Genomic DNA, 12930 nt, shown 5'->3' with positions numbered 1-12930 from the left:
ACTCACTCAGAGACTTAATTATACTGCCTTAGGATAGTATAAAACAATAGTTTTAATTATTTTGGGGTAGGTTACAAAAGTAATGTGTTGTCTTGTCAGGAAGATGAAGTGACTACAATCTCTGAGAACTTCACAGATGCAAATTAACCATTTTCTGTGAGGTTCACCTATGAGTCCTTCATGTTTATTCAAGAAGCAACCATACTTGCATGGGGTCCCCCTTCCTCTCATTATACTTAATGGAAATCTAGTGGTGCTTGGATGTATCTTAAAAACCTGTCTAGAGAACTGGAAAGGGAATCCAACCAGGATGGCTCATGGGCCACTGGAGGTGTGGCCCCTCAGTGGTTTGGAAAACATTCTGGGTTTTGAACAGCAACACCTATAATTATGGAGGCGTCATCCTTTCCATAAAAAAGAAAACAAAACAAAGAAAGCAAAGCCCTTCTACTAACAAGGTGTAGTCATAGCATGTGTTCAGCCTTCCCAAAACCTGTCTGGCGTTTTTTTCTGGCCTGGTAGGGAATATCTTCCATCTCTTCTTTGAGCACTCATAAAACAATACAAAGGTAAACAATTGGAGGGCAATTAGCAGTCTCTTTGGGGGTAACAGAAGAGAGAAGTCACCCTGCTATTAATGTCAAAGGAATTAATCATGGTTTACATAGGTGATTTAGTGGCTTAACTTCGCAAGTGGTTGAAACACAAGAACCCCACAAAGTTTACAAAAGACGCCAGCTTGGCGAACAAGGTTTGATAGAGAGCTTATAGGACTATCTGTCAAGTAGTCTAAGCCAGTGAAGGTTATTGAGATGGTGTCTGCTATCTAAGAGGCCATGTGCACTGCAGATCTGTGTTTCTCACTCGTGTGAGACTCACCTGGGTGGTTTTGTTAAAATGTGGATGTTGACTAAGGTCTAGAGAGTGGGCTGAGAGCCTACTTTTTAATACACCGTGGGGTGGTGCCCATGCTGCAGGTCAGCACATCTCAGTTTGCATCACAAGGCTCTGGATTGTTCTTGTACTCAAGGCAGGTAGGAGTGGGCTGCTCATAACCCCTGTCAGTTTCTCCACATTATCAACATGTTGCACTCTGAATGTTCAGGGGACCAGAAGAGCTTTCTGGAGTGAAGGTACTTGGCCAAATACTTGATTATGCAATGCAATTTATCGCGGTCACAGTCCACGGGGACTCATAAGGCCATGAGCTATAGAGTATAGTTATCAGCAACCTCTTTCACAAAGGCCAATTTGGAAAAACAAAAATATGTGCAGACCATGTTTTTGTTTATAGAGCTGTGCCCTTAAAAGAAAACAGGTAATGCAATCTCTGTAACTAAGGCCCCTCTCTGTGGTCAAAACCTCAGAAAATGCACTATTGTCTGTAGTTTTAATGCTGAGCCTCTGAACACGGCTTGGCATCAGGGAAAACCCCTTTAAAGCTGGAATCTTTCATCACTCCCTCACTAGCTTTTCATGCCACTCAGTTATCATGTGGTTTGTCTCCGAGGGCCTGATAATGTATACATTTTCCTTCAGTATCCGAGAAGTTTGGCTCCAGGACCTCACATGGATACCAAAACCCACAGATGCTTGTCCCTTACAGTACACCCTTCAAATCTGCTGCTTCCCTACTCTCTGGTTCCCCATCCGTGGATTCGACCCACTGAGTCCCCAAAACAGTGGGTTGAATCTGAGGATGCCGAACGAGTAGAAACCAAGTTCTGACTCTTTTTCTCTCTTCCTTCCTTCTTTGCTTCCTTCCTTCCTTCCTTCCTTCCTTCCTTCCTTTCTTTCTTGTCATTTTAGGGCCACATCCGTGGCATATGGAGGGTCCCAGGCTAGGGGTCCAATCAGAGCTGTAGCCGCCAGCCTACACTACAGCCACAGCAATGCAGGATCTGAGCCACATCTGCAACCTACACCACAGCTCAAGCCAACACCGGATTCTTAACCCACTGAGTGATGCCAGGGGTCGAACTCAAGTCCTCATGGATGCCAGTTGGGTTCGCTAACCCATGAACCACGACGGGAACTCCTCAACTGTACTTTAAAACAGGAGAGCCTCTGTTGATTTCTGATGTGGACTTAGGACCACATCACAACACAGAGGATCCATTTCTCTTGCCACTTACTGTGAAACACTGATTTTCGTTAGTCGCTTCTCTCTTCTAGGAGGGAAGCTTAGGAGGAAAGCTTTCATCTAGAGAAGTGTGACCACTTTTACTAACTCTCCTTCTCTCCTGCCAACCCTCGCCTCGCTGTTTACCCATGCCTGGACTGCTGCCACACTTGGGGGAGAGGGGAGGGTGAGTAGGTTGTGGAACTTGATCTTGAGCCTTTGTGGCCTCAGTTTCTCTCCTGTCTGTAAAGGGGTATGTGAGTTGGCTGCTTCTGAGAAACCAGGCAGGGCTTATGATTTCTGAGGTTGGGTTTGTAATTTCCAAGGTCGGGTGGCACCTCACTTTGGTGAAGATAAGGAGGGTGTGAGATGGAAAGACACAAAGGTGCTGACTCAGGACACCTGGGTTCTAATCTGCCTCTAGCCACTAACCAATTATTTGGCCTTGGAGGGTGATTTAACCTTCCTGGGCCTCTGCTTCCTAATCTGTAATTGGATATACATATTTCTATGTCTGTTTCTCAGAGAGTAGGAGTCTTGCCACTGGACTGGCATTAGGTAACATTGAATTACATATTGAGAACTACACTCCCCCTGTAGTCACTTTCAATCTTTTTTTTTTTTTTTTTAAAAACTCTTAAAGCAATTCTCTGTTGACACTCATGTCATTAACACTTCTCAGCACTTGCCTCCCTTCCCTTTTAAACAAATTCTAATTTTAGTTTTTTGGCCACTCTTACTAACAAAGAAAAATCAATGACTTTGTAGCCACTGTGATTGCTTTCAGTTTATGGAGGGTGATACTGATTTCTCATTTAAATAATAGAAAAAATAAAAAGTTGCTTGATTTACAGGAAAATATTTGGTACAATTACCATAATAACTGTATGAGTGCAGTATATTAATTATTCAAGAATTATTACGTTGTGTAGATATGGTGAAAATTAGGAAGATGGTAACTGTAGTTTAAGAAACACTGAATTAGGCAATTTTCAAGTTTCTATTTAGCTCTAAACTTACAAGAGATTCAGGTATCTCATTTATGGTCAATGTCCACTCCAGTTTCTGTTCCCCCAAATGCGCATATATTCACTGACACAGTATTTGTAGAACAAAGTTGATGTTTGACATATAATTAATACTATGTGACAGGCACTCAGATATTCTGATACACTTGGGAAAATTTGGCTGCAGCTAGCCCTAGGTTGCTAATTTTGAATTTACAATTTTTTCCCTAATACTTAAAATATAACAAAATGAGGACAAGCACCTTTGCCTTGGTGTAATTAAAAATGAAATTATATCAGGAACATCTGTTTAAAAAGGGATTTCTATTTGTTTTACCACCAAAAGGTGGCGTCCTACCCCCATGCCCTTTATTTAAAAATCCTTCTTGCTTTAATTTAACAAAAAGAAACTTCCAGTTGATTACTGATAAAGAAATTAAAATGTGCTCCCTATGAATGTAACGTGACAGTGTTGAAAATGAACTGTATGTCAAGCTGCAGTTAAGTTTCCCTCTAATGTAAGCCAAATGGACGTGGAGTTCTTTAATAAGGCGGCACATTAAACAGTATTATATACAAAATTGGGTACAATATATCATGGGATTTACAACCAGGATTTCCTTTTGTCTGCAAAACTTGTTGCCAATCTGATTTTGGCCTCCATTTCTAAGTGAAAGTAGAATTAAAGGTAGGTAAAATGCAGAATAAGATCTGTGGCCATCTAAAGATCTTTTAGTAGGGTAATACTAATAATTTTTTCTTTTAAAAACTCACTGTTCAATCTGAAAAACAAAATCAGAGCATGAATTGTTCCTTACAGAGGATGAATACCTTCATCACATTGAAATAAACTGCTATTCCCCTGAGTTATAATTCTGCAACATGATGTATACCATAAGCATGTTATATATGGCATAAACATTGTAGAATTGAAAAACCACCCCCCTCCCCCAGAGACTGGCTACTTTGTAGATTTCCATTTAATTCCATGTGAATTCAGCATATGGAATTTCCAGTGACTGTCAAAGGGTTTTGGGGGATTAACTGAGTTGACATAAAGCTTTTACATCATTGTCTAGGTCATGGTAAGCATTCAATAAATATTAGATATTATTACTGACAGCTATAGACAATGAATTCTTCAAGGGCAGGGATTTTTATTTATTTTTGCATCCCTCAGTGCCTACTATATGGTCTAGAACATGGAAGGTATGTCATGTCTTAATTAATATCTTGAATCAAAGACAACATAAACCCTAGCTTCTCAGAAGCTAGGAAGTTCTATATGAACTAAAACACATTTTCTTTATCTGGATTCTTGTCTCAAAGATCCGATGGATATCCTTGCCTGGCTAGCCTGGAATCTTACACAGCATGAATTCTGCTATGTTGGAATTACCTTAGCACAATCACCCTATCTCTGGCTTTATTCTGTATCACCAGTGGATGGCTTTTTTTTTTTTTTTTTTTTAAACTCACAAGACAGATACCATTTTAAAGTGGTAGTCTTATGATTTGATTGAAATTGAGATTTAGTATTCTGTAAATGAATGCTTAAAAATATTTGTAACATTATATCCAAAAGAATTTATAGTAACCTTTTCAGAATATTTATTATATACAACTGTATTGGACTCAAGACCAAAGGGACAGTACTTGTGTCCCCCGTGCCCCCCAAGTACTTTGTAGGAATATGCAGGAGTGACTTTGGATATACATTCTCAAAAAGAGTTGCCCTGCCAATAGCTAGAAATGCTCCTTTGAAGGCTGGTGGCATCTGGGGTGGGGGTGGGGGGGTCTGAAAAAAATTACTTTTGTTAACAGCAAAAAGAAGCCGTAGAGCCATATTTTTTTTTAAGTCACACTTGGGGAACAAAAAGTCTTCCCTGGGCTGATAAAAGTGAAAAAAATAATTGCGTCTTTTGTTTTATACATGTTTATGCATATTTCACAACATTTCATTCAGGCTCCTCATTTACTCCTTCAAATTTCTAAATTTCACCAAACTTTAAAGCGGCAAAAAGAAAAAAAAAATCTCGCTTTTTCAAATTGGACAAAGCTTTTTCCATTTGAGTGATCTCTGGGAGAGCAGGTAATTTGTGTTAAACAACTGATTGACTTGCTAGCCCCCTGGGCGTTTTCCTAAGAGAAACCTTGGCCGAGAGCACAGCTCCCTTCGCAGCCACTTTCGCCTAAAGTGGATCTAACTACACATTCCGGCAGTGACTCTGACAAGGAAGGGGGGAAAAACGTCCCGCGTTACACTCTCCTGGTGGTGGGGGGGAGGTGGACCCTCGCTGGCGGGTTTCTGTTTCCTTGCAAACAGGGGTTTGTCCTTCTGTTGAACTTTCACCTCCCGAACTCGCCTTCTTTCATTGGACAAAGTGCAGAAAGAAAGAGGAGAGACCGAGGGAGGACGGGAGAGAAGGAGAAAGGGGGTTGAAACACCACTCCGCCTCCCCCTCCTTCAACTGTCACTGATGGCAAAACACTTTCACTTTTAACTGGAGGAACCTCATATCCCTGCCTATCCTCTCTTCTTCCTTCTGTATTTTTAGCTCAGAAACCAAGCAAATAGCCTTAGCATTCCCATCTTCGGCCCTAGTTGTTAACACTCTCTCTCTCGGCTTTTTCTCATGCCTGAATGGGCCCCCCTTTCCCCATCTTCTGAGGAATCCCCCCTCCCCCATGCCCCTTATTTTCCAGGTCTGTCTTGCCAGATCCCTCTTTTGCCAAGGACTGCTCTGGCGTGGCCTTCCCCTCTCTGGTCTGCGGGGCTCTGCCTCCTTCTTTTCCCCATCCAGTCTGGACACCCCGCACTCCCACCTCCCGGCTCCCCTGCACCTAGCCCCCAGCCCCCGCACACCCTCCCCCCTTGCTTTGGCAACTGCGATTTTTTTTTTTTTTTTTGCTAGCCTTGTTGTTTACCCAGCAGGTGGATGTGACGTCAGGGACGCACAACAGCAAAAAATAACAACATCTCCCTCCGCGACGTGTTGGCCTCTCGCGCGCCTTATTTATTTATTTGTTCCGGGAGGCCAGGGGAGGTGGGTGGGGGCTAGCGCCCCAGTGGATCCGAGAAGTGGGGAATGTTAGGCAGCGCCCTGGGGCGGTTTGGGGGTGCCTGAGACGGAGAGGGGGCCTGGGCCGGAGGCCCGGGGTGGGTTAGGGAGCGCCCCCGGCCCGACGCTGCCCGCGCCTCTGCCGCCGCCGCCGCCGCTGGCTGGGCTCCGGGAAGCTAGTCCGGAGCGGAGGAATCTATTGTTATTTATTGTGTGGCGGCTGAATGCTGTACTCGCGGCGGCCCGGCCCTCGCCCGGGAGTGCGTGTGTGCGCGCGTGTGTATGTGTGTGTGTGTGTGCGTGTGCGCGAGTGTGTGTGCGGGGTGCGCGCGCGGGCGGGAGTGGGCGCGCGCGGGGAAAGGCCCGAAAACACCTTAGTTTGCACCGAGAGACCATTTGCAGCGGGTGAGTTTGTATTTTTCCATTTCTGCTCCACTTTTTCCCAAGCCGCCTCCCGCCTTGTTTCCGACTACTTTAAACAACAACAAAAACCAGCACAAAAAAAAAAAAAAAGAAAAAAAGAAAGAAAAAGAAAAAAGAAAAGAAAAAAAAAGAAAAAGAAAAAAGGAAAAAAATACTTTTCATCTCCAGGCTCCACGTGCATCTCCCCTAGCCCTCCCCAGAGGCAGCCTCTCTCTCCCCCGCGTTGGGCCGGAGCTCAGGGGTGGGTGGGGGCTGCGCGCCGGCGCGGGCGTGGAGAGGACTCCGGTGGCGCCCGTACTCTTGGGTGCATTTCCATAAGTCAAAAGGGGTTGCGGGGGAGGGGGGACGGTGGCGGCGGCAGCGGCAGGGAGGAGGCGATCTCGCTTTCCCTTCGGCCCCTTCACGCCTCGTTCTGCGCTTTCCACAGTCGCCGCGGGGAGAGAAATCGATAAGCCCAGGCCGCCCGGCGCAACTTTCGGTGTCTAGCGTCGGGGTGCCTTCCGAGGAGCATGGCGAGCGCTGGGCCCGGGGTCGGGTCAGTTGCGGGAGGGGAGGCGCGCCGAGCGCCTTTGGAGCCCAAAGTTTGGACTTGGAGCAAACTTTTTCCCTTCGCTCTTCGCTAGTGTTTGCCCCCCTTGGTGCCCCCGGGGCTTCGCCGCAGAATGACTAGGGACATCTGCGCCCTAGGCCCCGCGGCTGGGGACATCCGTGGTACCACGCACGCGGTGCCCCGAACTTGGCGGCGGGGGCACTCCTCCGACGCCCGCTGGGAGCTGGGAAAACTCAGACACAAACCCGCGCACCCCCAGTTAGACACGTACCCCCACGCGCGCTTGGCCGGGCCAACCCAGCCTCCCCGCGAGGGGTCGGAGACCACGGTGGCCAACTTCGCGGGTGGGAGCTGGGAGTAGGGTGCGCTGAGGGGAGTCGCCGAGCCTGGATGCACTCCGCCGCACGCACTTTCTGGGTCTACTCCCCTCTCAAGCCTGGGGAACGGGGGGATTTCTCAAGCCTCAATTTATCCTGAGACGCGCGCGAGTCGCTGTGTCCCTTCGGCCCTGTCCTGGAGGCTGATGGCTCATGGCTCTCCGTCCTTCGGCTGCGCGCCGCCTTTCTCCCAAGCTCCCCTCGCTACATTCCTGCCCCGAAGAGAGGACTCAGCTGAGCCGGCAAGCCGGGCGTGCGTGCGCTTCGGGTGGGGACCGCGGTGGCGGCTCCGGGAGCCGAGGAGTTTGCCAGTTGCCGCCGGGTCGCGGTCATTCGCTGCTTCCGCCTCCACTTCGCCCCCGCCTCCCGCCCCCCTCCTCCCTAGACACGGCCGCGCTCGGAAACTTTGATTCCTTTTCCTTTTAGGCCCTCGGCGAGCCCCCCTCCCCACCTGTTGTGAGCTCCGCCTTGGTCCCCGGAGACTGGCGGTGACACACGCGGACGCCGGGGAGCTCCTCGCCCAGAAACAAAGTCGCATACCCCCCTCCCAAGTGTTTGCTTCGAAATCGCTGCGTACAGCCACCCCCCCCCCCCCGCCCGTCTTGCCGAGCAGCTCCCGCCCCCCTGTGAGAATAAGGACTAAATAAACAGTTGTAACTTCAAACCTTGCGCCTGCGATCGTTTCCCTATCCCACCCCTTTCCCCCTTTCCTCCCCCCTCCTTTTTTGTTGTTGCAACTTTGTAAGATCCCGGGGAAGGTGCTGAGACTTTGGCTCCGGCCGATTTCCCGGTCTCGGAATCCTTGTAGGGAATCCCTGAGCCACATCCTCTCTTTCCTCCACGCGCGCTCGCCGGTCTTCCGAGCCCGCCACCCGCTCGGTCTTGGCCCCCCCAGCCTACCCACTTATCTCGCCCCCCTCAATTTCCCCCAACCTGCATTGAGAAGACTTGCTGAGGGTCGCCCCGGTTTCTTGTCGACCGCAGAACCCGAAAGTTTGCAAGAGGAAGAGAGCGCGCGGCGAACAAGCGGGCAAGGGGCAGCGGCAGCGGCGCCGCCAGGGACCATGGTGCTGCCGGCGCCTCCTCCGCGGGCGTGAAGGCGGCGCTCCCACTCTCCCCTCGGACTCCGCGGGTAAGTCGAGGCGGCCTTGGGCACCGGGGCGAGGACGGGGGCGGGTGGGGGAAGGGGCACCCTAGAGCTTCGGGCTGCACCCCGGGGCTTCTCTGCGCCCAAAGCCCCAACATGGGCGGTGCGAGCGCAGCGATCAGGCGTAGGAGCCAGGAATGTGCCCATCCTCAAGCCGGTAGGTGCTTCGAAATACTGGACTTTCTCCCCCCCCCTTTCTTTCCTAAATCTGAAAATCTGGAGATCAAAGTTTAGCAACGAGTATAAAGTACTCCGATAAAATATGATGACATTCGTAGCTCCCCTTCTCACCCCACTCCCCCTTTTTATAACTATTAATTATTTCCAAGTCATTGTGTCCAAATACCCTTGCCGAGCTGATTACAAAGTGTATTGATTTAGTCTGGGCTCATCCTTCGCGTTCGTTTTCCTTTTTCTTTTGCTTGGCCAGAAAACCCGAAATGAAACTTATTTCTTCCTTTGCGCACCCCCCCATCCTCATCTGTGAAGCTTGGGCAGAATAATGAAATTAATATAAACACTTCATTTGGTTGCATTTGAGCTTTTCCAGCCCACTTCTGCGGGATTGGTGTTGCTCTCTTGTCCAGTCACAGGTATTTTCCAAGTTTGGATTTCCTTTTTTGTTTGTTGAATGTTGGAGGGCCATTCTGTATTCCCTCTGAAAGGAGTTTATACATTGAAACCATCTACGCTTTACCTTTGGTTTTTCTGGAGGCTTCAGGATTTAGGGCTTGCACAACAGCTGAGCTGAGAAAACCTGAGGGATGTTTAAGGGATTTTTCTCTGGCTGAAAATATGTTGAAGAGTATCTCCAAATTTTTACCTTTCATCTCCTTTCCCTCCCCTGGCCACCCTCTCTTTTTTTCCACAGTGAGAATCAGTTTAGGGGAAGATGTCTTAACTAGAATTTGAAGAGAAATGCTGAGACTTCAGCTGTTTTCTTTCTGGTGTTATCCTGTATAATTGAGACACAGGAGTTGCTGTTATTTTCGGTTCCAGAGAGAAATGTATTGAATCTTTTTGAGAATTCCACTGGAGTTTTGATTCCCAAAGTGGAAAGACCCATCTCTTTGAGGCCTGGAAAGAAAATTGGGCTCACAGATTCAGAGATGAGTTTTTCACTCTCTGACTTTCCTCCTTGAAACATCTCATAATGAAAGAACATGAAAAATATTAAAAAAAAAAGAACTCATCTAGTTACCATTCAAAAGATGTAAGCTAAAAAATCTCAGTGTGGAGGGGGCATTTAACATCTTGCTACTAGCTGCATCTCCCTCCCCCCCCCCCCCAGTCTTTGGATTAGTCATTGCATGAGAGAGAGAGAAAAAAAAAAAAAATCAGTTTTTTTTTTTTTTTTTTTTTGAAAAGTAAAGTAAACAGCCTCCAACTGCTGAACCTTGACAACCCAAATTAAGGAAGCAGGAGAGATCAAACAGAACTGCTGCTGTGTTGTTGTCAGGAGGTCTACATGGAGAACCCTGGACTATTCGATCAAGCAGCAAAGCTATATATTCACTAATGCAGAAATGGACCATTGCAAATGCTGATCTTTGTTGTGGAAGCAAAGGCTCACTTCGAAGGAAATACTCAGTCCCTCTTCAGGCAGCATTTGGGTTCTTTATAGATGCTGAGTAGTGAAATAAGTTATTATTTTTATATGCATTCTTATTTATGAAGAGAATGCACCCAGAAAGGCATTAAAAGGAAATGCAGTCTTCCAGAGGCTGGCTGTCTTGCTACCCAGAACTGTGCACTGGAATTCTTTTTACCAACATGAGACTCCTACACTGGAGTTAGATAACGTTTTCTCACATCAAGTTTAGAAGATCTGCCTTGTCAGGGAAGCCAAGGTTTTGTATGTGAGGGTTTAAATCTGATGTGAAGCTCAAAAAAAAAAAAAAAAAAAAATTCCCTGGTGATGAAGTTTTGTGTCAGCCCACTCTTGGAATTTAAAGAGGCGAGAGGGAGCATTCTGCAGATTAGACATAACCTCTTTTTTTAGATTGACATTCAACATGACCATGTTGCTACTTTTATTCAAATTCTCTGTAACTTGTCCTTGCTTGTTGTCTAGGAAAATTTAACTGCTTTACATTTTTAAAGGGAGTAGTAACAGTAATTACTTTAGCATTTTGTTTTTACAGGTTTATCAAAGTATAATGAAAGAAACATCGACTTTTCAAATTAACTGTCTCAAATTAAGGGGGTTGTATTGCTGGTGATGTCTGAAAGATTTTGTGTTTATATTTAAATCCTAGAGTATAAACTGTCTAACACTTTTTTTAAAGCTATAAACTCTCCCCAAATTAAATGTCGTTTTAAATTAAGTAGAACAAAATAGCAAAGAGGACACATAAACGCGTGGAAAAGAATAAAAATAATTATCATTTAAGAATTGCATTTTTAATTAACAAATGTTGATCATATAGTAAGCACTATGTTTTTTTAAGCCAGAATTTCATAACTAGAGTGCCTAACATGTTTCAAAGTCTGTAGCTTTTATTGGATATACCTTTTATTGTATCATTAAACAATGTGAGTTAAACATACACATGGATGCTATTAGGCAATTTTCTGCAATATGTAATGTTTTTAAAAAAGCTATAAATATTTTCTAGTTAAATCATTTGTACCAACAATAACAAAAGTTAACTGGGTTAATATTGAGCCTGGGCATGGCTTTCTGTTACTAAGTTTTTCCTTGCTTAAGACTCTACCCCGGGCCTTGTATATTTGCATTCGTAGTCTCTGTTGAAGTATATGTCTGTTTTCAGCAGATGTTTAAATCAACAGAAGAATTGTGATATTTCCTAAACAAATATATTTATACCACTGCATGTCCAATGCCTATATAAAGGAAGAGAAGGGAGAATAGAACAGATGTGACAACTTCTTTTGAACCCAGCTTCCTTTTTGCAACCAGTCTTATTGGGCTGTTTATTTGGTTTTCATGTTTTCTTTCAGACTCAACCTCACTTTTGAAATGTTATCTTGTAAAGATTCTGTACCCCCTCCCCCCAAATGTATGTGTTATTCACTTTAGGTGTTCTAAAGTACCAATTCCTTTTCAGTGGCCATGCCAGGAATATTTACAGGGCATTACAATGGTTCTGTCTTTTAAAAATAATTTCAGAAACACGTTAATAAAATTTAAATAGATTGCAGGCTGTCAGAAATAGTATAAATTTTGTTTATGATTCAGTTACTTTAAGGTACTTACATTAAAGAAACTCATTTAACCCCTGACTGAAGAGCATTAAGTGGGGAGGCAAGCCCTCCAAAGAGCTCCCACTGCCCTTTGCTCTCCCGATAATCTTAAATTACTACAATTTAATTGCAACTTCAAGGCCCTGAGCCTGAGCTGTTTCTTTAGGGCTGAAAAGGGGTTTCCAGAGCATAGCTAGATTTGCACAGGTGGTACTCCTGTAAGGAGTATTCATACTCCTTAATAGAATTCCGTCATAGTAAATGTCATTTTTGCTAAGCCAGCAGTATTGTTCTTTTTTTTAAGTATGTTTTTTTGGGTCAGGAGTGTATAAAAGTCTCAAGCAAGGAGGGGTTTGTTTTCTAAAGAAAATAACCTTAAGAGACGCATCTGAATAGACAGGTGAGCTTTATACATGAGCCAACATATACTTTTACTATTCGTAGGAGATTTTTTTTTTTCTTTAGTTGATGGTAGTAATCCTACCAGGTGATCAAACACTGAATTTGTAAATCAAGCCAGCCAGCCAAGTGGGTTTGCAGTTGGGCTGGTGTAATTTCTAAACGGTCTTGCTTGTGCCTTGTTACGCTGGTCTGCAAGTCACTTGTGCTCTTCAAGGAGTCATCTTAAACTGATTTTTAAAAATATTTCTCTTCCTTGGTGCTTGGATGAATTAAGGTTAGAAGTGCCAACAACTAGAACGTCAGTAGGCTTGAGATGAGACGAATTCCTGAAACAGAGGAAAACCTAGCCAAATATGGGGTATTTTATGCATGACACTTACGTTGTGTCCCCCCCACTCCCTGGACCCACATAGTTTATTTCAACGTGCATGTGACGATGTGGTTAATGGAAATTAAGTAGATTTGGCTTGTGCTGCCAACCTAAAAATAAATGTTGTAAGGAATGTTTGATTTCAAGAAATGCTTTGCTTTTGCATCCCATAGATAATGTTCTTGCAGTAATGGCTACAAGGCTGGTATTCTGGAAGGAGGAAGAACAGTGGGGTAAAGTACATAGCAGTTGTGTTCTCTGTT

General features: G+C 45.2%; 2 protein-coding genes across 7 annotated transcripts in view; both read left to right on the top strand.

The window, feature by feature from the left end:
• The window catches only part of EIF4E3 (eukaryotic translation initiation factor 4E family member 3), a 153808-nt gene extending 143228 nt beyond the window's left edge, over positions 1-10580 (top strand). The window contains exons 7-8 of the mRNA XM_084989023.1: positions 8526-8673; positions 10057-10580. Coding sequence (XP_084845149.1) covers positions 8526-8638 — 113 coding nt within the window. The 3' untranslated portion in view covers positions 8639-8673; positions 10057-10580. The remainder of the gene's footprint in view (positions 1-8525; positions 8674-10056) is intronic.
• The window catches only part of FOXP1 (forkhead box P1), a 624214-nt gene continuing 619885 nt past the window's right edge, over positions 8602-12930 (top strand). For all 6 annotated transcript variants that reach the window (XM_084989002.1, XM_084988996.1, XM_084989016.1 and 3 more), the window contains exon 1: positions 8602-8673. The gene's annotated coding sequence lies outside the window, so the exon portion shown is untranslated. The remainder of the gene's footprint in view (positions 8674-12930) is intronic.

Source organism: Sus scrofa, chromosome 13 (assembly GCF_054392235.1).
Source record: "Sus scrofa isolate SSC_HxYL_T2T_F1_AM1 chromosome 13, Sscrofa_HxYL_maternal_Yorkshire_Landrace_v2.0, whole genome shotgun sequence".
NCBI classification, from domain to species: domain Eukaryota; kingdom Metazoa; phylum Chordata; class Mammalia; order Artiodactyla; family Suidae; genus Sus; species Sus scrofa.
This window is presented reverse-complemented; position numbering and strand designations above follow the sequence as displayed.